The 21,223-nt window shown below is 40.2% G+C and overlaps 1 protein-coding gene across 3 annotated transcripts in view; it reads left to right on the top strand.

The window, feature by feature from the left end:
• ntrk3a (neurotrophic tyrosine kinase, receptor, type 3a) overlaps window positions 1-21,223 on the top strand; it is a 143,140-nt gene that overhangs the window by 19,067 nt on the left and 102,850 nt on the right. For 2 of the 3 annotated variants that reach the window (XM_039809717.1, XM_039809716.1), the window contains exons 2-3: window positions 6,900-6,974; window positions 9,322-9,393. The exons of the other annotated variant lie outside the window; for it this stretch is intronic. In XM_039809717.1, coding sequence (XP_039665651.1) covers window positions 6,900-6,974; window positions 9,322-9,393 — 147 coding nt within the window. The remainder of the gene's footprint in view (window positions 1-6,899; window positions 6,975-9,321; window positions 9,394-21,223) is intronic. 3 annotated transcript variants of the gene reach the window in all.

Genomic DNA, 21,223 nt, shown 5'->3' with positions numbered 1-21,223 from the left:
GATGGTACTGTCATTTTGATTTCAGTGTTATCCCTCACTTCCCTCCACCAGTTTCTACAAGATAAATTAGATGCACTTAGAGGTCCTTTCCTTCTGATTAAGGCTGTGCGAGACTATGCTGGGGCAGCTCAAGTCAAATCCATCACATGTTCACTGTAACTAGGTAATTTATAACTATACTAAGGAAGAAACACAAACTTGCAGCAAGAGACTAGCTAGAGGAAAAGGTGACAGAGAGGGGGCGGGAGGTAAGTGAGCCCTTAAATTGGATTGTGACTTTAAATTACTGATTTTAAACGTTTCAAAAGCCCCAAAATGGGGTTGAAATGTGCTGGTAATTATGTTTTTAGAGCCACAGCGATTATAGTGCAATCACAGGCCAGAGCAGAGCCACAGCCAGTCTGCTTTAGAATGAGACGGGGAGGCATTTCTACTATGGATCAAACTTCAGGTTGGGTTTAGGTGGTTCATCCTTCCCCCTGGTGCTGGTATATGGACTGTCGATGGTAGATGACCCTATTAGAAGTGCCATGTCAGAATTCTCCTAACGGACTTATCTAACCCTGCTTTTCATCAAGTCACTTCAAATTCGGAAAGAAAAATTACAATGTCACTACTGTCAGGGAGTGAAAACCAATTTCAAACCAAACCCCAGTTTTAATATAACCCTCTAGACTCTCGATGTCAACCTTAAACTGATTTACTGGTGTCGGCTCGGCTTCTTGTTTCATGGCAGGAACAAAAACATCTGAAGTACAAAGATGCATTTTTTTTATTCCAATTGCAACAATCTAAAACAATAACAAATACTGTCTAGAATATTCTCCAGAATAACCTCAAAGGTACTGTATGCTCCGAAAATATGCTGAAAGCATAACATGGCAAACTCAAGCAACAGATGGGCACATTGACCTGAATGGAACATTACTTAGTAATACTAACACAATGTAGTGTCCTACTTTACACTTGGAAAGGTTAACTAAACAGCAACTCAACACTTAACAATGAAGCTTGTGCTTTACAGCAACAGACACATTGTGTGAGTACATTGGTCAGCTAAATGTAACAATGTCATTGTGTTTCACCTTAATGTGAGAAAATAAAAAAAATCATAAAAACAAAAACATCCCCTTCTACTAAGTGTGATCAAAACTGGCTAATGCAAAAATAAATTCAAAGAAACAATAAACAAAATATGTGTATCAGTGGGGAGTGTAATATAAAACTAGGACTCAGCATATATAGTACAGTTGAAGCTGCAGCTTATACTTCAATTTCTTTGGATTGGTGGTAACTCGGTTTACATCCACAGTATATGCACATGACTTTAGTCTGGTGGACAGAACCATCTGGAAGGGCTTTGAAACTCAACTTGACATTCAAAAAACTCTTTTCTTTCTCCATTTTGTGCTTGTGTTCATCATGCGTAAAAAAATTAGCACTGATCAAAGGAATTTGTGTTAACTCAGTATAACGGTGTTAAGTTTGAGAGCCCTAGGATTTTGCCACCTGTAGTAATTTTTATGAATATACACATGGAGGTCTCTCCATATTATCAGTAAGACCACAAAAACATCCATTTTATAAGACGGCAACAAGTAAAACAGTAAAAGCATGTTTAAAACAACTTGTTTCTTAATTGTTTTTTACAGAGTCCTGTTTTACAAACCTGCACGCTCAAGGCTCAACATGACACGTTACCATCCATCCATCCATCCATCCATCCATCCATCCATCCATCCATCCATCCTTCCATCCATCCATCCATCCATCCGTCCATCCATCCATCCATCCATTTTCTTCAACACATCCTCATGGCTTAACAACATTTTAGGTTGATTTCCAAACTCTCCCAGAACAACGCATACAAATGTTGTATTTACTGCCGCACGGTGGTGGGTTCATCATGTGACCGTAATCATGTGACCGTTCTATTTAACATAACGGGTGCAGTTTTAAACACGTACAGTAGTAAACATTGTGAAACAGAAATAGTTAGGTTTAGGCAACAGAAAGCCTTAGGGTTAGTAAAACATCAGGGATTGGCTTAGAATGAGTCAGGTAAAACTACTAAACATCAAGGACATCATTACGTTACGGACTAAGGCTGGTAAAACTCGGTTAATTTCAAAATGACTGTTGACTCCACCCCATCCTGCCTCCTTATATGGAATTTGGCGTTCTTATACGTACTTTATTACCTCACTTCCTCGTTTTCTCTCGCTGGCATAATCGACCCATGCAGTAGTTTTCTTGCTGATTGTCTGAGTGGTGGTGGTAGCAGGCTAGGCTACGTAGAAAAGAACCCCTTGTCCCTGGCTACAGTTCTACCTCCAGGTTATATGTAACCCCTCCAGTGCGTTCTGAGTCTTCCCTGTGATTGGACGTGAAGTCAGCGTTCAGGAGGAATTGTGATCAGATCCAGCCTCACATCATTGTGATCCTGTGTGACTGTTGATTGACCACTTTGATAAGATACTCAAGAATATTTACAATGACTAAGCTAGTGATGAATCTCATTTGCCACAAATGTATATGAGCGTTGTGATGAGATGGCTATCCAAGCAGTAATACTGGTGCTGGTTCTCTGTAACAATGCTGCTATGTTCCTTAAATCAACCTGCGAGCTTCTCTCTTGGTGCTTTGTTCTATTCTTCATCATTCCCTCTCTTCACCTCCATCTCTCTGGCTCCTACACTTTGGAGGCAGAGTGCGTAGGAAGCTGCTGTAGTGTTGCAGCTCCTTCTCCGTCCTGGCAGACAAACATTGATGGTTTGTGTGGGTGAGAGGTCTGAATCTTCACACACTGCCAAGATCAGGAAGGAAAAGGGGGGTGAGGGGAGGAGGGAGAGTCAGTGTCGGCCATCAAACACTGGAACTTCCTAAATATTAGAAAAACTGGGGATTGATTGAGCGTTTTACAGTAAAAGGTCATCATTAAGTGGGATTTATGCTTCTGCGGAGGCTCTACGCAGAGCTTTCTCTGTAGCCTATTGTGAGTGGCCTGAGGTTTATACTTGTGCGTTGGTGTCTGCATCCAGCCCGGTCTCATGGCAGTTCGTGTAAATGTGATGTTATTTTAATCTATTGATACGTGTTCACAGAGACGTTTTTGTCGGTTTTTACGTGGCAGACAACACGAAAATGTGAAGTAATGTATTTCAATGGGAAGCATATTTTGTGGCCACAGCACGAAAATGGTAGGGAGTAATATAAACAACACAGGACTTTCACCCGGGCGAGCGGGGATGGTGTCCCTGCGTGTGGCGTTTTGTCCCGCGTGTCTCCCGGCGTTTAAGGCACCCTTTCCCCGTAAGGTTTTTCCTAAACCCAACCTCCGCCAACCCATTATTGTTGCGCGTACCCAGCGGGCGTTTAAGGCGCCCTTTCCCCGTAAGGTTTTTCCTAAACCCAACCTCCGCCAACCCGTTATTGTGGCGCGTCCCCAGCGGGCGCTTAAGGCGCCCTTTCCCCGTAAGGTTTTTCCTAAACCCAACCTCCGCCAACCCATTATTGTGGCGCGTACCCAGCGGGCGCTTAAGGCGCCCTTTCCCCGTAAGGTTTTTCCTAAACCCAACCTCCGCCGCCTCATCCAGCGCGTCCCCAGCGGGCTGCCTCGCGGGCGCCTCCCGGCTTATGGAGCTTCCTTTTCGGCCGCCTCCCGGCGTCCTTTCCCCGAGAAAATAACGTGACATTTACACGTAAAAAACCCGAGAAAATAACGTGACATTTACACGTAAAAAACCCGAGAAAATAACGTGACATTTACACGTAAAAAACGTCTCCGTGAACAGTTATCAATAGATTAAGAATAACATTGACATTTACACGAACTGCCGTGAGACCGGGCATCGTATCTCTTTAAGAGAATAGTAGGGAAGTAGGTAGAAAAATTAACCCTCTCCTTGATTTTATGCTGTTGATGGAGGAGAACCAGGAAATGAGTCATTGGTTAGGACTTCATGACTGGGACAGAAGTCCTGAGTGTGTGTATTAGTTTAGTAGTATTTTCCATTCTGGATATGTTTTAAAGGGAGTGTAGTCATTTACATTAAAGCAGTGTTTTTAAAGCATGACAGTTTGTCAGTCATGAGAAAGTCTTTTCTCAACATGAGTTTGATTTGTCCCAGCCAAGGCTGCTTTCTAGTTTTTGCATTTCAAGAAGCTGCACTATGTTCACTCCATGCTGTAATCTATGCAAAAGGGCAACGTTGTTGCTGCTTGCAAAAAGGATTTAATTTTTTTACCAAGAAAATCTCCTTCTTCAACTTGTATTTGGAGATTAAAAGCTGCCACAGTGAGTGTGCAGAAAGCTGCCATGCAGAGAGAACTCCATGGAAATACTTTTCAGAAGTTGGATTTAAATTGTGTTTTTAACGTCTCTGCTGTCTAATTATATCTAAATCTATCTGTGTATGTGTGCTTCTAGTGGGACCAGTAAGTGTTACATTTAACCCATTCTATAAGTAGGAGCAGTAGGCTGCGCCTGGAGACCAACTCTAGATCTTTCTTTCCAAAAAAAAATATTGTGGAATTGGTGGCGCAGTGCTAGTTACTAGTGATAGTTCATCTGTCTTTAACCTTAAGATGAGATATATCGCCTTTTTGTTATCTTGTCCCTTTGATTTTTTTTATTGACTACCATGAGAGCCTTTTGATTTTGAAGGCAGCAGAAGAGTCAGGACAAACATTATCAGAGCTGAACACAGCTGGGTGATGGATGAAAGAATCCCAAAACAAAGAGCAGAAAGAGTTTAAAATGCTCCACAGAGCTGAGGGGAACCGATGAGCATTATCTGTGGGTTTATCCCCTTTCTGAGACACAGACACATTTGATCCAGTGTTAGTGTAAACATAGTGAATTGTGCAGCTGTAAATAAAATGAGTGAGAGTGTGTGGGATCTATGTGCTTTCTTCGAATGTAAGCTTGGAAGTTTCTGACTCAGCAAGTTGACAGGTGCACTTGAATGTATCGTTGGTCAGTTTGAGATGTCAGTGATGCTGTGGTGAATCCGCTGCAGAGCGTCTCATGTGTTCCAGGATGCAGCAGGACAAGAGACACAGACACACAGTGACTGTCAGAGAGAGTATATATGCAAAGGTGTTCTGGTGATGGATCCATTCCAGGAAGACAGATGGACAAACAGCTCCTCTAACTGATCTTTCCATGCATACCTTTGTGCACGTGCGCACGCACGCACACACACCCTTTCTCTATCTCTGGGGTAAACAGATGTTCAGTGTGATTTGATTTGCGTGTTCTGAGTTGTCGCCGTCCTCTGCTGGATCCTCTCTCCGGTTTCTGCTCCCACAAGGCCATGCTCCAAACTTTCATGGCCAACAAACAACAGCCGCCATTGAATTCAGTCCATGTCTACATGAGCACTAACACTGTGAGGAACACATGAGGGTTGGATAAAAACTTTGCATGGGTTGTAGTTTGGCTATTGCTCACACTGCCGTACTGGTTACTCAATTCAATTCAGTTCAATTTCATTCATTTTTAATGTCAAATCATAACATGAGCCTTTTCAAGACCCTTTAAAGATAAAGTAGATCTGGACCACACTCTATAATTTACAAAGACCCAACAATGTCCCCTAATTCTCCCCCAAGAGCAAGCATTTGGTGTGACAGTCATGAGGAAAAACACAGAGACACTGATACAGATATACAAATATGGTGAAATATGATTTATAATTCTATAATTCTATTATACTCCTTTACTCTGCACTTCTACGAGCAACACAGGTTTCATATAACAAAAGCTAACATGTTTGTGAAGCAGAATGATTCATGGTGAATATCACAATGTGTCTTTCTATAGCCGATTTCTATCATTATGTATGGCTAATAACATAATAATTACAGTATCGTCAGTGATGATAGGACCAAAGTTAAAGGCGTGTGATCAGCTGGTATGTTGGGTGAACCATGCATAACAACAAAACTATAGCTTATATTTACTTAAGAGCCTCTGGAAGGAACTTGTTTTGGTGGAACATGTTAACATTCAAAAGTAGTTTTAGTCGTGCAACAGAAAACTGGATTGGACAGAGAGTCTAGCTAGCTGTCTGGATTTACCCTGCAGAGATCTGAGGAGCAGTTAACCATAGTCCTCACAAATCCACCGGAGGTTAAAATTCCAACACAAAGAAAGAGGAATTTCCGTTGGCACCGGAGCAATCCCGGAAGTGGAACGTTGTAGATATAGACTATGGTTGACATGACTCGTACTCTCGCTTTCCAACAAGAGTTGTGGAATTGGTTGGGCGGTGCTAGTTAATAGTGATAGTAGTTGATCTCTCTTTAACCTTTAAATGAGTCAATCTTTTTTTTGTCATCTTGTACCTTTGATTTGTTTTTAATTGACTATCATGAGAGCCTTTTGATTTCATTGTCTTTTTATGTTCAAACTATTTACACTTAAGGATCTCGCTCAGTGTAAGAGTATAAACACACCTCTGGCACACACACTAATATATAGAGCTGCAATAATTCAGTGATTAGTCGATCGACCAAAAATGAACCTTTAAACTGCTGCTAAAACATTTGATGACATCACCAAAGACTGAGATGTGGTCACTATTTTCTGACATTTAATCAAATGTTATTTTATTATTATTTTATCACCCTGTGGCTAATGTGCTATGTACAGCACTTTGGTCAGTGCAAGCTGTTTTTAAATGTGCTATAGAAATAAACTTTACTTACTTACTTACTAATTGTGGCTCGGGAAAGGGAAGTTTGGGGTCCCCTACTGAAGCTGCTAGCCCTGCGACCCGATCCCAGATAAGCGGACGACGATGGATAAATGGAATAACTGGCAGATGAATCCATAATGAAAACAATCACTGGTTTCATCTCCGATAATAATTCTTGTGTGTCCTCCTCTGCAGACACATTGAGAACTGGACGGGTCTGCAGACGCTGAGAGACGTGGACATGGAGCTGTACACCGGATTACAGAGGCTGTGAGTACTACACACTGCTGGGTACAAATATGAGCATTTACTTAATGCAAAATTAAATACAAGTATAATTACCACAGTATACACTGTGTACAAAACAACCAGGTGGTCTCTAGTCCCAAACGGTGTATTATAGCATGCAATCTTTCAATATTATTTATTTATCATTATTTTTTAAACTATATTTAACTGATTTTCTGTAATTTACTTTTAGAATCACGTGAGCATTTAAGAAGTTTAAAACATTTTACCACCATTTTTGTTCCAGTTATGAACCACTCATAGGGTGTAAGTATAAGTATATGTTTTAACAAGTGAAAAATATGTGGGAAGACAAATTATGAAAACATCTCGTGTGTGGGTGAACCATCAGTGAGCAAAGGCTTTGAAAGAGGTTTCAAGAAATATGTTTGTAGCCAAAGAAATTGCGAAAGTGCAATAAGCTGCCAGTTATGACAGTTATGAAGCACTTATCAGTCTGTGTTATGGCACAGATGTTTGTGCTTTCAGTATTTAGAATTGAATGCTCAGATGGTCTAGTGTAGGCACTGTCAATAACACAAGACTAACTGAAATGCCAATGTCATTGGTAAGCAAATGCTTCCACCGAGCTGGACGGCACATATGAAATGAAATGAATGATCCTCTTCATATTTAATCAATGGAGACATTGTGGAAAATAATTTTGTTTAAGAGGTTTAATTGAATTGAATTGAAAATAGTTGTTCCTTGGCTCTTAAACTTGTTTCAAAGCTGGACTGAGCCCTGATAAGCTCCTCTCATTTTAGAATTACTGTCCACTTAGCCTCCAATCAGCTTTCTGCAATTAAACAGGCCAATCACAGCACCGCTGTTTCCTCTTCCAAATCAGAGGAGCTGCTGTTGGCCCAGTTTTTTGAGGGCCTGGGCCCTGTTTCCAGGTTCCTGTGAATGTTGGAAATAACTCACTTAAGAGTGAGTGCTTCTTTACATTGGCTGCTGAAGAGGATGCACAAAGTAACTTGGTGGATTTAAGTCTCATGTACATATCTTAAAAGTATTTCAATCACAAAGTGTAGCCTAGGAAAAAGATGGTGGTTTGGATAAAAACACTCCCAAGGAACACGCATTTCCGGGGTGAAAGTCTCTTGTGTTCCCGGGGAAGTGAACTCTGCTCTCCGGCTTGAACATTTCTATGTTTTATTACCCTCCCAACCCCGATCTCCTCCCAGCCATGTTCTTATACAGCAGCAGTCAATATGATGCGTACAGCAAAAAAAACATGAAATGCTTACGATTTACAGTGCTTAACTTTCGTATCTTTTGGAACGTATGGTTCATGAGAACAGGCTGACACTTGTTTGAAATGTTCTCGCTCCATTGGATTGGTGTTATCAGTGGCACTCAACATAAAGAACAGCTGAGGCTGATGGGAAAATTTTACTGTTAACCCTGATCTCACACCTCACGCTCTTCTTAAACCCATCCACCCCTCCCTCTGTCTTCACCAGCTGATTTCTATTGAACACCCCTGCAGGAGAAGTGTCCTTCAGCTACATCATGCTGGAATGAGATTCAGAGCCAGTAGATTTTAATTAAATTTGATTTGATAGGGTTAAGATTTAAAGAGAGTGTGACATCCATTCTCTCCTGGACTGAGACTCAGCCAATCAGCCACCATGGCCTCAAGATGCACTTCCTTTAATAGCCACTGTATGGTGGCTCCAAGAAAACCTCTCGAGATACAAAGTAAAGCCAATTTATTTTCACAATAATTGTTTTGATGTGATGTCTTCTGAAGTGTGACTTAGTGGTGGATTTTAGAGGAATACTCTTGGGTACTATTCAGTAAAGGGGCCTACTATAGCTCTTCTGATCCACGCTCCAGCCACAGAAGACACTACACTGTGCTAGTACTGAGCATCACTACTCAACAGCTTGTTATGTGTAATGTCTCTTCAGACCACTTCTGGTCAGTACTATATTCAAGCTTCTTAAAAGTGCCGATACGTGTAGGTTGCTGCCCAGTTCTATTTTTATTGTAAGATTTTGAAATGAGATAACCATTTAAATAAAGGCTTTTTAATTTTTTCACAAGAAGAGTGCCTTGGACCTTTTTTCTCTTTTGAAGTCTTGTGCTCCCTTTCCAAATAGCACCTTCATGATTTGTTTTTGAACTACCAAGCATTCCACACTTTTCTTCTGAAGTTCTTTGTTTTCTCTTTAAAAAAATCTGTGGCCCTTTGTTGTGATAGCAAATGTTTCTGTCTTTATTTTCTTTTGGTAATTGTTCCTGTCAGTTTCTTCTTCTCTGTCGGACAGTTATCCATCAGAGCTCTTATTCTCTCCTCTGTATGTCTCCCTCTTATAGAACTATTACGAGGAGCAACCTGCATTCGATCCAGGCTCGAGTTTTCTCCAAGAACCCCCAGCTGCGCTACATGTGAGTACATGCACACACACCACACACACACACACACACACACACACACACACACACACACACACACACACACACACACACACACACACACACACACATAGCTTTAATCCTTTACTAATGCTGCAGATAAGTTGAGAGCATTTGTGAAAGGTAAAACTAAACTAAATCTATTGAGAGTTATTGCCAGGATGACTTTTCAGTCTGCAACCTGGAAGCCAAGTAATTGTTAACATAAACTACAATAATAAGTCTGTAAGGTTGTAATTAGTAGCGTGGTGGAGTCTACAATTCTAATTCAATACACTTCTTTTTAAAAGTTGGGTTATTATCTCCTCCCGGTATACTAACTGTCTGTTCTGTGTGTGGCCCTGGCTCTGTAAACGGAGAACAGACAGAGTGGTCGGACCCAGCTCCCCAGCTCTGTTGGTGCTCGTGCACGGGACAGGGGCAAGGCCATGTGGTTTAAAGATAAAGGCAGTGGGAGCGAGGTGAATGGGACGGTGAATCTGGTGCATGCTAACGCGAAGTAGGGTTTTTGTTTGGGTGATGAGTTCAAATATCAACAATCTTTCTCCAGAATGGTGGATTCCAGCTTTAAAGATACCTTAATGGGATATGCCAGTGACCTATTATTGCACTTAACGCAACAGAGGCGGAGATATCCTGACTTCTAATCCCTAATATGGTTCAAACTCTAAAAACACCCAATCCTACATTTACCATAATGCAGCTCAGTCATGTCTCAACCCTGATGACATCATCATATTATCATCATATATTTAGTCAGACTTGATGACGCTCTTCCAGAGCCACAGAGGACATGATACAACTCTTTCCACAGGCTGAGTACTGCTCCTCCCAACTAGTAAAATAACGATGACATGTACAGTTGAGTTTCCCTTCAAGAAGACTTGTGACGTGAGACAGAAGTCAACTCGCAGGTTTATATTAGGGCGCATATGGTAATAAAGCTCTGTGGGATGTCAGAAAGCTTGTACCTCTATCAGCCATCTTTGGAGTCCGGGAACTTAGTACGAATTATCATTGTTGAGATTGTTGTGAGCAGTAAGGGACCAGAGGTGGAAAAAATACTAAAATATTGTACTCAAGTAAAAGTACCAATACTTTGATGAAATATTACTCAGGTAAAAATACCTATCTGAAAAATTACTCAAGTAAAAGTAATAAGTAGTTCATTTAAAATGTACTTTACTTTAAGTTACTTAGTTACATAAAAAATAAAATTGTAAAATGGGGCGGGGGGATCTCTCCCACGTAGTGAAAATAGGACAAGGGGTCGTACATCCAAAACTATTTTGTTTTTCATTAAAGAAAAATCTATACAAATGTATACACATGTAATAGTAACATAACACGTCATACATGACATTTAAGACCCTTAGAAAGGTATAATGTGCAATTTTAGTTCAGACCATCCCATAAAACGTTTTCAAACAATCAATTGAAAGTGAAAGTACCATACACTGTTAGTTCTGAGGGCCATCCTTCTTTTCTTCACAAACATAAACAACAGTTATAATGCAAATCAAGGCCATATCACATGTTTTGACTCAATAAATATGTTAGACTCTAATGTTCAAAGCCCAGACTAGCAGCTAGCTTCTACACACCTAAGTGGCCCGTATGAGATGTGTGTATATATATATATATATATGGGCATATTAGCGCAGCAGAGTCCACCAAACACTCTGGCTTACTGGCGCTTTTGTGGGATATCACGAAGCTGGTCTTGACTGCTGCATCCCATGATGCCTTGTTGTTGCTTTTGCAGCTTAACTAGCAAAGCTTCAGATGTCCGTGCCCGCTCTGCATCAGTCAAGTTGTTGTCTCTGCGTGGTGTTTTAGCATTGTAGTGGCGATTCAAATTATAATCCTTTAACACGGCGATCTGTTCTCTGCAAACTAAGCACAGGGCTTTACCTCGCCGACACATCCATAGGTCCGAGACATTGCAGTTCTTCTTCTACTTCTTTTTAATTGCGACTTGCAACCAGAGAAGAAGAAGCTGCATACTTCACACAAAAAAAGAATGCCCAGGTCTGGTGTAGTGGTTCCAGGCGCAATTTTTTTTTTCTTCTTCCTTTCGGTTTTCATTAGTCAAAGTTTTTTTCTTTTCTTTTCTTTTTTACTCAGTAACCGATAGGATTTGTAATGTAGCGAAATACAATACTTCACTCAAAACGTAATCAAGTACATTTTAAAATACAGATTTTAAAAACTTCTTGAAAAATACAAAATACACAACAAAACTATTCAATACAGTAACGTGAATAAATGGGACACATATGGGAGCTATGGGAGAACATAAATTCACCATCTGCCTCTCGAGGTAACCTTATCTTATCGTGCAGGGAACAATACTGTCAGCAGATGTGCTCAGTGTTCTTTCAGTATTTGAAATGACCCATCAAACACTGGTGAGAGATTATTTTTAGGGAGCATAACAGTTAAAGTTGTTCCCAAAAGTGTGTCAAATGCATCCAAAGTGTGTGAATGTAGCATGGGCTTTAAAGACATCTATTCTTTCTTTCTGTGTTCTGATTGGCTCTGCTGTCTTGGAAACTGACCACCTGAGCCAGGACTGCCTGCATGTTAACAGGCAGCAGCACTACATTCAAATGGAAAATGAAACATTATGTTAGCCTACGTGAGTCTATACTTCAGGTTCAGCATCACACATGGCCTATTATTTCTACTAATGTGTGAATTTAAATTAAACATTTAACATTCCAAGCCACAGTGCAGCACTGGGTTGAGCTGTGCAAAGCTTTGTACAAGCTCACATTGTACTGTACCATTAGTAACAATGTGCCACTGCTGCGGTAGGATGGGACACTTTGAAGTGCTACTACTGTATGTGCTCGGAATGCCATTTCCTTTGTGTTTCTACGCTGCAGAGATTTATGTTCCCCTCCACTCACCTGTAGGCTGCTGCAGGCAGAGGGAGCATTTGTCAGGGCTGCCCTTGTGTATAAGTACTGTAAGTAAGCCGTGTTCAAGGTGAGGTGGCCCATAAACCAGGACTTAATGTCCTGTTTCAGTGAAGGAGCTTTAGTGGAGCACTGCAGACAGCAGGGACCAACACAGTAAGGACTCAAATACCACAGTCATGTACGAGTGTGTCGTTGGACAACTTCCAAAGCCGTTCACTGTAATTATTATGCAATGATCTTTTTAGATTTGTTAGAAGTTAAAGGATAAGCTTGCATACAGATTATGCAACACTTTTTACCAACTCAAGATTGAACCAAACCTAGCTGCTGTTCAGGGCCAAACACAACCGGCTCTATCTAGCAGTGGACAAACGTATTTCTTGCAGGTTATTGGATTGGATTGGTTTGATCCAGGGCTGTCTCAGTTGTCTCTGAAAGTCACTGATATTCCCCTAAGCAAAAAGTAAAGTTAGATAATGATTAAAGTTGGTTTTACTGTGTCACTCATGGTTTCACTTTGTCTGTGTTTGGAGTAGTAGCCCTGTCCGAGAATAGAATGCTGAAGACCTTATCTAGGGCATAAGAGGACATTTGCATGATCTTCACTGGGCAATTGGCAGGTCACAGAAGTTATTTCCAATAGCTGACAGCATATTGAAATGGACCCAGAACAAGAATACCGACCTGAACAAATATAGTCTTTTAACACACAATGCTTGGAGTAAAGTATGTTAAAGAGAAAAGAAACACTCATATGTAGTGCTGTTGTATTGGAAAATATTGAATCCAAAAACGGTGGACAAAACATCAGCTGTCAATACAAATCAGTCATCTACAATACTACAGGTCAGACTCGAAGGTGCAGGGTCAAAGACATGAGCCTCTCAAAAACATCTGCGGTAACGTTTTCAGCTGAATGAATGGGCCTTAGTTGTTATCACGACCATATATGAGGCGGTAGAACCTCCTAGTTGGGTCAGTAAACCATTATCATCCAATAGTAAGTGGATCACCCATCCATGTCAAGGCGCAGAGCAGCAGCTCGACCGTGGCTCTGTAAGATGACGTAGTATAAAGAGCGAAACTCTGCCTTAGGAGGGAGGTTGGGGTGGATGGTTCAAACTAACTTAATTTATTGGAGAACATATCTTGGATTGCTTTGGATGGTACATTTGTACTTAATGGACTGGTGTGTATGCATCAGCTGCAGTATTCAAGGTAACAGGTGACATCCATGTTAGACATTTAATTTACACACACCATCCAGATGTCATTCAAACTCAATTCCAGCATTTCTAAAACACAACTGCATTTAAAGTAACAGCCCTTTTTAGCTTGAACATGCTCTTTGCACATTTTCAAAAATGCATTTAACCAAGACACATACTCGCATTCTGACTGTTGAGGATTGAATCTGGAATGCATACAGTACAGTACAGACTACTTCACTGCAGCTTTTAAATGTTCAGCGATTGATTAAAACAGCAGGAAACATGGTGAGGAAAATGATATGTAGCCACACAGTTCCACAACGCGCTGCTTTACCAATGCTGTGGTTACTGTTGTTATAATGTCTGCACACAGTCATAATGGGAAGTTCCCTGGGATCATGGTTTAGTGTGGTTATGCTTGTGCATCACTAATCTTAACTTGGGCCATAATCAATGGATAGTATAAAAAATTCACTGTCAATATAAAAAAAAAGTTACATTTTAAAAGGACAAACAGACACTTGTGTAAAAAAAAAATGAGGAACTGCTATTAAAAGATTTTGACTCATTAATCTTTAAAGAATGTGGAGCGGTAGAAATATCAAAGTACATCAAGACAATGATTTGTTACTTTTCATTAGTACTGCTGTCATACATGCAGCCTGTAGACAAACAGACTTCATTAATCATTTAACACCCTCTAACAGCTAATAACCTGCACTACAATGCTTGTGCTATATAATATGCATCGCTCCCATAACAAGATGATTGTAATAAAGCTCTGTATGACTGCGTCCAATGCAATATTAATGCCATTAGAATGACTAAACACACAGTGAAGCAAATCATTTGAATTCCTTTATTAAAGGGTAACGTCACCCTCAAAGTCTGCTGGAACAGCTCAGCTCAACCAAACCTTTGCATCCAATCATTAGAAAGAAACGTTTTTAATAAAATGTATCACATCTATTCAATTCATAGGCCAACAAGAGTCCATGCATGTGTGCAAGAAACATGTAGTAATGAGTTTCTCTTAAAGCTTTGCACGTAAAGTGCTTCACTTAATAGAAACAATGCTGGGAAAATAAGTCACAGTTTAAAAGAGTATTAAAGCAGCATGCAGTAAATGCACTCTGTAAGTACTTTTACATCCTCGTCAAGGTGAATGTAAAATGTTACATTTACTGTTGAGAGTACACCGCTGATGTTACAAAATCATTGGCATTAATTTGCTCTACATCTTGACATCTTGTGTCTTCTGGCACAGTGACTGTCTCCAAGGAGGAAACAGTGGCCAATCAGTGCTTCGGCCGGCTCTACATCTTAGTGCTGCTGAGACTTCCTGAACAGCAGGAAGTGGGCAGATGGTGTTTGTTTCTCTCTGTGTGTATGGGTATGTGGATTTGTGTATGTTTGTTTTTTTTGTATGTTGCTAGGAAACGTGGTCATTCTCAGTCTTCTACTCTCCTCAGCAAACAGGCCCCTGATTATTGAATTTAATTAAAATCATGTCCAGGGTATTAATGATGGAAAAAACTGAAAAGATTTTGACGTCTTAACTTTCTTCACATTTTGATTTAATGAATCAACTCAATTGGAAACAGATTAGATTGAGTTTGAGTGAATATGTTTAAAATTCTCAGACAGTCAAACTGCTGATACACAGCATCGATGTTGTCGAACCTTGAGTTATTACTGGGCTGCTGTATTAGACTGCTTTAGTTTTAGCTACTGGTGGACGCAGTGGAAACTAAAAGTGTTTCCATGTAAATTTTCTGAGTAAAGTTTCTCAAAGTCACAATTGTTTTCAGAGAGAGAACTCTCAACACAATTAGTTTTTTAGTTTGATTGACAAGTAGAACAACCACAGACTGCACTGTGTCGCGCGCAAACAGACACAGACAGAATGACTGACAGTTTTAATTACCATGGCAACACCTGTCATTTCACAGTCCAGTCAGTTGTTCTTCAAATAGCTCCTGCTAATCGTGTGTGTGTGTGTGTGTGTGTGTGTGTGTGTGTGCGTGTGTGTGTGTGTGTGCGTGTGTGTGTGTGGGTGTGTAGTATTGTCCTCTTGAGTTTCATCTGTGACAGTCATTACAGATAATAAGCATAGACAGTCCTATAATGTACAGTATGCAGTAACGAGGAGGGATAATGATGATGATTGTGACGATAATGATGGTGGTATCCATACATTTCTTTTGTCACAGATGCGATTTGTTAAAGTGACACTCCATCCAAAATCTATCTTGGTAGTAAACTCCCAGTAGGCTTGAGAAAAGACGGTAAAACATCTGTAGTTTCCTTCTTAATAAGAACATAGACTCTGTCGTAAAATCAGAATGCCCTGCCAAAATATGCAGTCATGTCAGGGCACGTAGTACATTTTGGGTCTTTTCTTAGCCTGACATTAGTGCAACAATGGTAAACATGATCCAATCTGGTTTCCACATTGGCATAACATGACAGAATGATCTATTAGTAGGTGTCACAAAAACTGGGTCAGCAGTGTTTCCAAATGTCTCTGTTTTAGGGGCTCAGAAACGGCAGTAAAGTGTGGACGCGAGGTGTAGATGTAGCAAAAGATATTCTAAAAGTAGTTGTATGGATATATCCTGAGTATCTGGTATCATAACAGATCTGATAAATATGGAATGTGGGACAACTTCTAAGAAAACACACCTGTATAAATAAAGAAAAGAGTAGTGGTTCAAGCATTGTGCCAGGTGGTACACCATCATTCATGGAACATTGAAAAGATCACCGCTTCAGGACTGTCCTGGCTAGGGATGTAAATTCTAAGCAATGTCTTTAATTGATAGTCGGCAGCCTTAACAATTGTTAATCGATTAATTATTAATAATTTATGAAATACGTTGGACCTTTGACCGTTTTAACCACTGACATGACATTCCACACACAATCAGAGTAAGGTGGGGGTGTGGCCTTGACCAACTGCCACTTTGCTTGTTTGCAAGCCATGATGTCTCTCTCTCATGGGTTGGCCAAATTCTCTGGGCGGGCAAAGCAGAGAAAGGGGAGGTAACCTTGCTCCTTATGACCTCTTAAGGAACAAGATTCCAGATCGGCCCATCTGAGCTTTCATTTTCTCAAAGGCAGAGCAGGATACCCAGGGCTCGGTTTACACCTATCGCCATTTCTAGCAACTGGGGGACCATAGGCAGGCTCGGGGAACTCATATTAATATTAAAAACCTCATAAAGTGAAATTTTCATGCCATGGGACCTTTAAGAAAAGTTATTTGCTGAACAACAAAAGAGATTGCACTACTTTATACATGTATGTGAAATTTTCTAGTTTGTTGTTGTGCATTGGTTGAAGTTCTCTTCAGCGTAATAATAATAAAAATTTTTTAGCAAATTGGCAATGGTAGATTGGGCAGACAGCTGTTTTACCATGGCAGGGGGTGGGGCAGGAAGCAGAATAGTTCATAGTTCATCACTTGCGAATCACTGGAATTAATGATGCCTCTGTGTTTTAGTAATTCTCTGTGTCAGATACAGGGAAAGGCTTCCAATAAGGCCCAAAGAGCAACAGCATGAAGTCAGATGGAAGCTGTAATATACAGTATAAGGCAGTGCAGTTTGAGCTCAGTGCTCCTCAGGCACTACTGAAGGGTAATCAGAAAAAAACAGAGATAGAAATGGAAATATAAATATAAATGAAATGTGTCTTTCTGGCTCACTCTTCTCTTTCCTCCTGTCCTGAGAGGATTACTGATGAGGGCCATGATCTCAGCAGCTATGAATAATAACCATTGTTACATCACCAGCTGACAGGAGAGGAGGGACACAGATGGACCTCCAATCAAAGGAGAATGTGTGACCACAGCAGAGAGACGAACACATACACACACGTCCACTACAGGAGGACTCCTTGTCATTAACAGCATAGTCTCGCATTGCCAGCTCTATCTCCACAGCACTGCGGAGAAAGGTCTGACATCAGGAGCATACATTCCTGGATAGGAGAAAAAAACGCTCTGGGGTGTTTACATTTTTTCAAAACCAATCACAATCGTCGATTGTTGGGCGGTGCTAAGCTCCGGACGCAGCAATGGTGGCTCTTCAAATTGGTCTGTGGAAGGAACTTGTTTTGGTGGAACATTTGCCCACTGCAATAGAAAAAGCCACATACAATATTAAATGAAGTTGTATGTTGACACAATACAGTAACGTGAGCTATATAAATTAGCTGGATACATGGTTAAACGTCATTTGCTCTTACCAGTGTATCACTGTATGTATTTTGTCCACATCCCACCAATCGCTCCCAAATGGCCCTGTTAGAGAGTAAATGCCCTTAACATATTCTTTGTAAATCTTTACAATCATTCCCCAAAAGAACCAAGCAGGTCTGCCTTGTTGCACGATCAAAATCTTCTTTAAAAATTGACATGGTCAGCGTGTAGTTTGCTAGCTCGAAGTTTGTTGTTGTTTCCCGAAAACATTTTCAGCATGTAACGTTGTTCAGAGGTTGCGTTTAATTTGGCTCGATGCGACCGCAGATTAAAGTAAACACAGAGCAAGTGGAAAGTGAGGGACATCCGGAGGAACTTCCGACCTGTCCCGAACCGTTGTCAATCCAGACTATCACCAACACTGCTACGACTAAACCAACTACTTTGTTTTAGCTCAGTATTCAGCAAAGTTCACCCTGAATAACTTTTCATTTGTTTTCCCAGATGTGTTGCGCAGTTCAGGATGAAGCTGTGATTTTGAAAATCTCCCTTGAGAACTTCTAAGAAAACACACCTGTATAAATAAAGAAAGAGTAGTGGTTTAAGCATTGTGCCAGGTGGTTCACCATCATTCATGGAACATAGAAAAGATCACCAGTTCAGGACTGTCCTGGCTAGGGATGTAAATTCTAAGCAATGTCTTTAATCGATAGTCGGCCGCCTTAACAATCGTTAATCGATTCATTATTAATAATTTATGAAATATGTTGGACATTTGACCATTTTAACCACTGACATGACATTCCACACACAATCAGTAGGGTAAATTAAGAGTTAAAAGAACAAATAAGTTAACACCTAGTTACATAAATTATAGCCCAAATAAGACAAAATAATGAATTTATTTAAAATTACATAGCTACCATCTGCAGACCTTATCGACACGATATACTGATGTGTTGTTCACTGTAGCATGTTAGCTCAGCTTCCAGCGAGCTGCATAAAGGTTTATGGCACCACTAATGCATGTTGTCACCATGACAACAATCAGCCTTTTGTTTTTTTACTAATCAAACGACCATGGCAAACGTTTTAATAGCCTTTCTATCCATTTTATTTCTATGGAGTGTATGCTGCTGCATGCGACCGCCTAGAAAAAAAACGCTGCACCCAGCGTCTTGTTTCAAAGCGAGCCGCCTTTTTTGTGCGGCCGATCAGAGCGCTTTAAGTTGAAAATCCCTGAACTTCTCAGAAAAGGTGTTGTCAAAGACAGAAAATCCTATCCAAACAGATCAGCCGGACATTGAATGTTGCTGGTAAGTATGTGTTGTAAGCTTGTTGTTAGCTGTGTAGTCAACCCTCTGTTAACATAGCCAGCTACCTAGCTAATGTTAATGTCGTTGTCATAAAAGCAAAATGCTATATGTACTATAACTTAAAGAGAGACGCAAGAGAGCTATCTGTCAAACTGCTGTTCTTCTGCGCTGGTAGGCGTCTTCTTTGGCATTTGAAAAATTGTGTAACATTTGTGGGTGTATTTGCTGCCCCCGTCAGGTCCGGTACCTACAGTACATCACGTTTTCAGAATTTTAGCATCGACTTGGTAACTAAGTATCAGTTCTCGTAAAACCCATGGTTTGAGTGCAGTGGCATTATGGATGGGGCACAGACGTATGCATATACCATGTTGAACTCTTCATACTGCTACTAATACTTCTACATCTGCTACTGCTTCTGCTACTGAACATGCATAGCACAAACTACAGTACGACATTCAATACATAGCTCATGAGAGATAAAAGTGAGATGGTGAAGTAGATGAAAGATAGCAGTTACAATGTCAAAATTAGCTACTAAGTATAAAGCATTCCCCAGAAAATAGTAAAAAAAATAAAAAAATAAAACATATATGTATAAAATAAGTAAAATTAAATAAAAATAAACACCCACAAATCTACATTCAGGACAGATTTTTCTGTTTAACAAGGTGTTATTGGATGGACAGTGTAATCTCCGACCATGCCTGGATGGTTGTTAGTTTGGCCTTGTTGAGGCGTGCAGTTCTCTCAAGAGAAGTAATATACTGGTAGGCAGTTAGCCAGTATCGTGTTAAGGGTAGATTAGGGTGGAACCAAAGCCTTTTTTGCTGCCAGGGGTAGTCTACGTTGGTTGAGAGTAAGGGATAGCTGTCTGCAGCTGCTCTTTCTGATAATTGAAATGATTTAATGTTCAATAATGTGTTTATTGAATGATAACATATTCACACATCATTAATGCTATTCCCATTGAGCAGTGAGTCTATGGAAAAAAGAGAGCAAACCTCTGCTGACATAATTATGCTAATATTTTTATTTTATTATTTATTTATAATATTTTTTATTTTTTATATATTATTATTGTGTATTTGTTTTTAATATATATGTTAAAGTCTGGATAATATATGTTGTTTGTATACGTTGTTTGTATATCTGGAGTTGTAACAAAAATTATTTCCCCCTGGGATTATTAATGTATTTCTGATTCTGATTCTGATATGTAATAATATAGGGAAATGATGTTGAAGTTGGAGTTGTAGTTCAGTACATCAATACCAGCATGTTTAATATTGTGATCCTGTTTTTTATTCATGTTACAGCTTAAGAGCAATTCACAACCGCCCACCGTGCACAGACACCGTCACTTGAAATGCCAGAGGTCAAATTTATTCACAATACAACAGGCTGTACTGCAGGTAAACATCAAGGCTGTCAGTTTCTTCAAATCTCAGATTTTGACATGGACGTCTCTCTCTCTCTCTCTCTCTCTCTCTCTCTCTCTCTCTCTCTCTCTCTCTCTCTCTTTCAGTGCGGCTTTCCCATTCATGCCCGTCCTCTCTGAATACTTTCAAGCTTGAGAGAACAAACAGGCCTCTGTAACACATTCACACAACTGACATCAATAGTGCAGAGCAGAATACGGAATTATAGATCTGCCTCATTCAAACTGCTGACAAACCAGACACCCTATGTACATACCTATACAAATAGAAATAAAACACTTTGACGTCATAGATAAGCAGCACAAATGGCAATCACTTTAATAGCAAGTGTTACTGCTACATCGAATTACATCTGATGTTAGTGACTACGTTTATATGCACGTATTATTCTGGTTTTGTGCTTATTCTCAAAAAGACAATTTATAAAAAAGGCTTGAATCTGGCCCAAATGGACTCAGCTTGCAGACCTCTAGCATACCTATTCACCACAGGAGGTGGCCGTAGGCAATAAATAGTCTAAAGTACTCAGTTGAAGAGTACTGTGGTGACCGTCTCATTTCAGGAATTAAAACTTTCACACTAACATTCATTGGTAATATTGACAGTTTAGCATTACTCCAAAAGTATGGAAACAGTCTCTCAGTGAAAGTGTGTGTGGAGGAGTAGATGGTGTGTGCATGTTTTCAAAGCTTATGCAGTCTCA

The sequence above is a fragment of the Perca fluviatilis genome, chromosome 8 (assembly GCF_010015445.1).
Source record: "Perca fluviatilis chromosome 8, GENO_Pfluv_1.0, whole genome shotgun sequence".
In the NCBI taxonomy this organism is placed as follows: Eukaryota; Metazoa; Chordata; class Actinopteri; order Perciformes; family Percidae; genus Perca; species Perca fluviatilis.
This window is presented reverse-complemented; position numbering and strand designations above follow the sequence as displayed.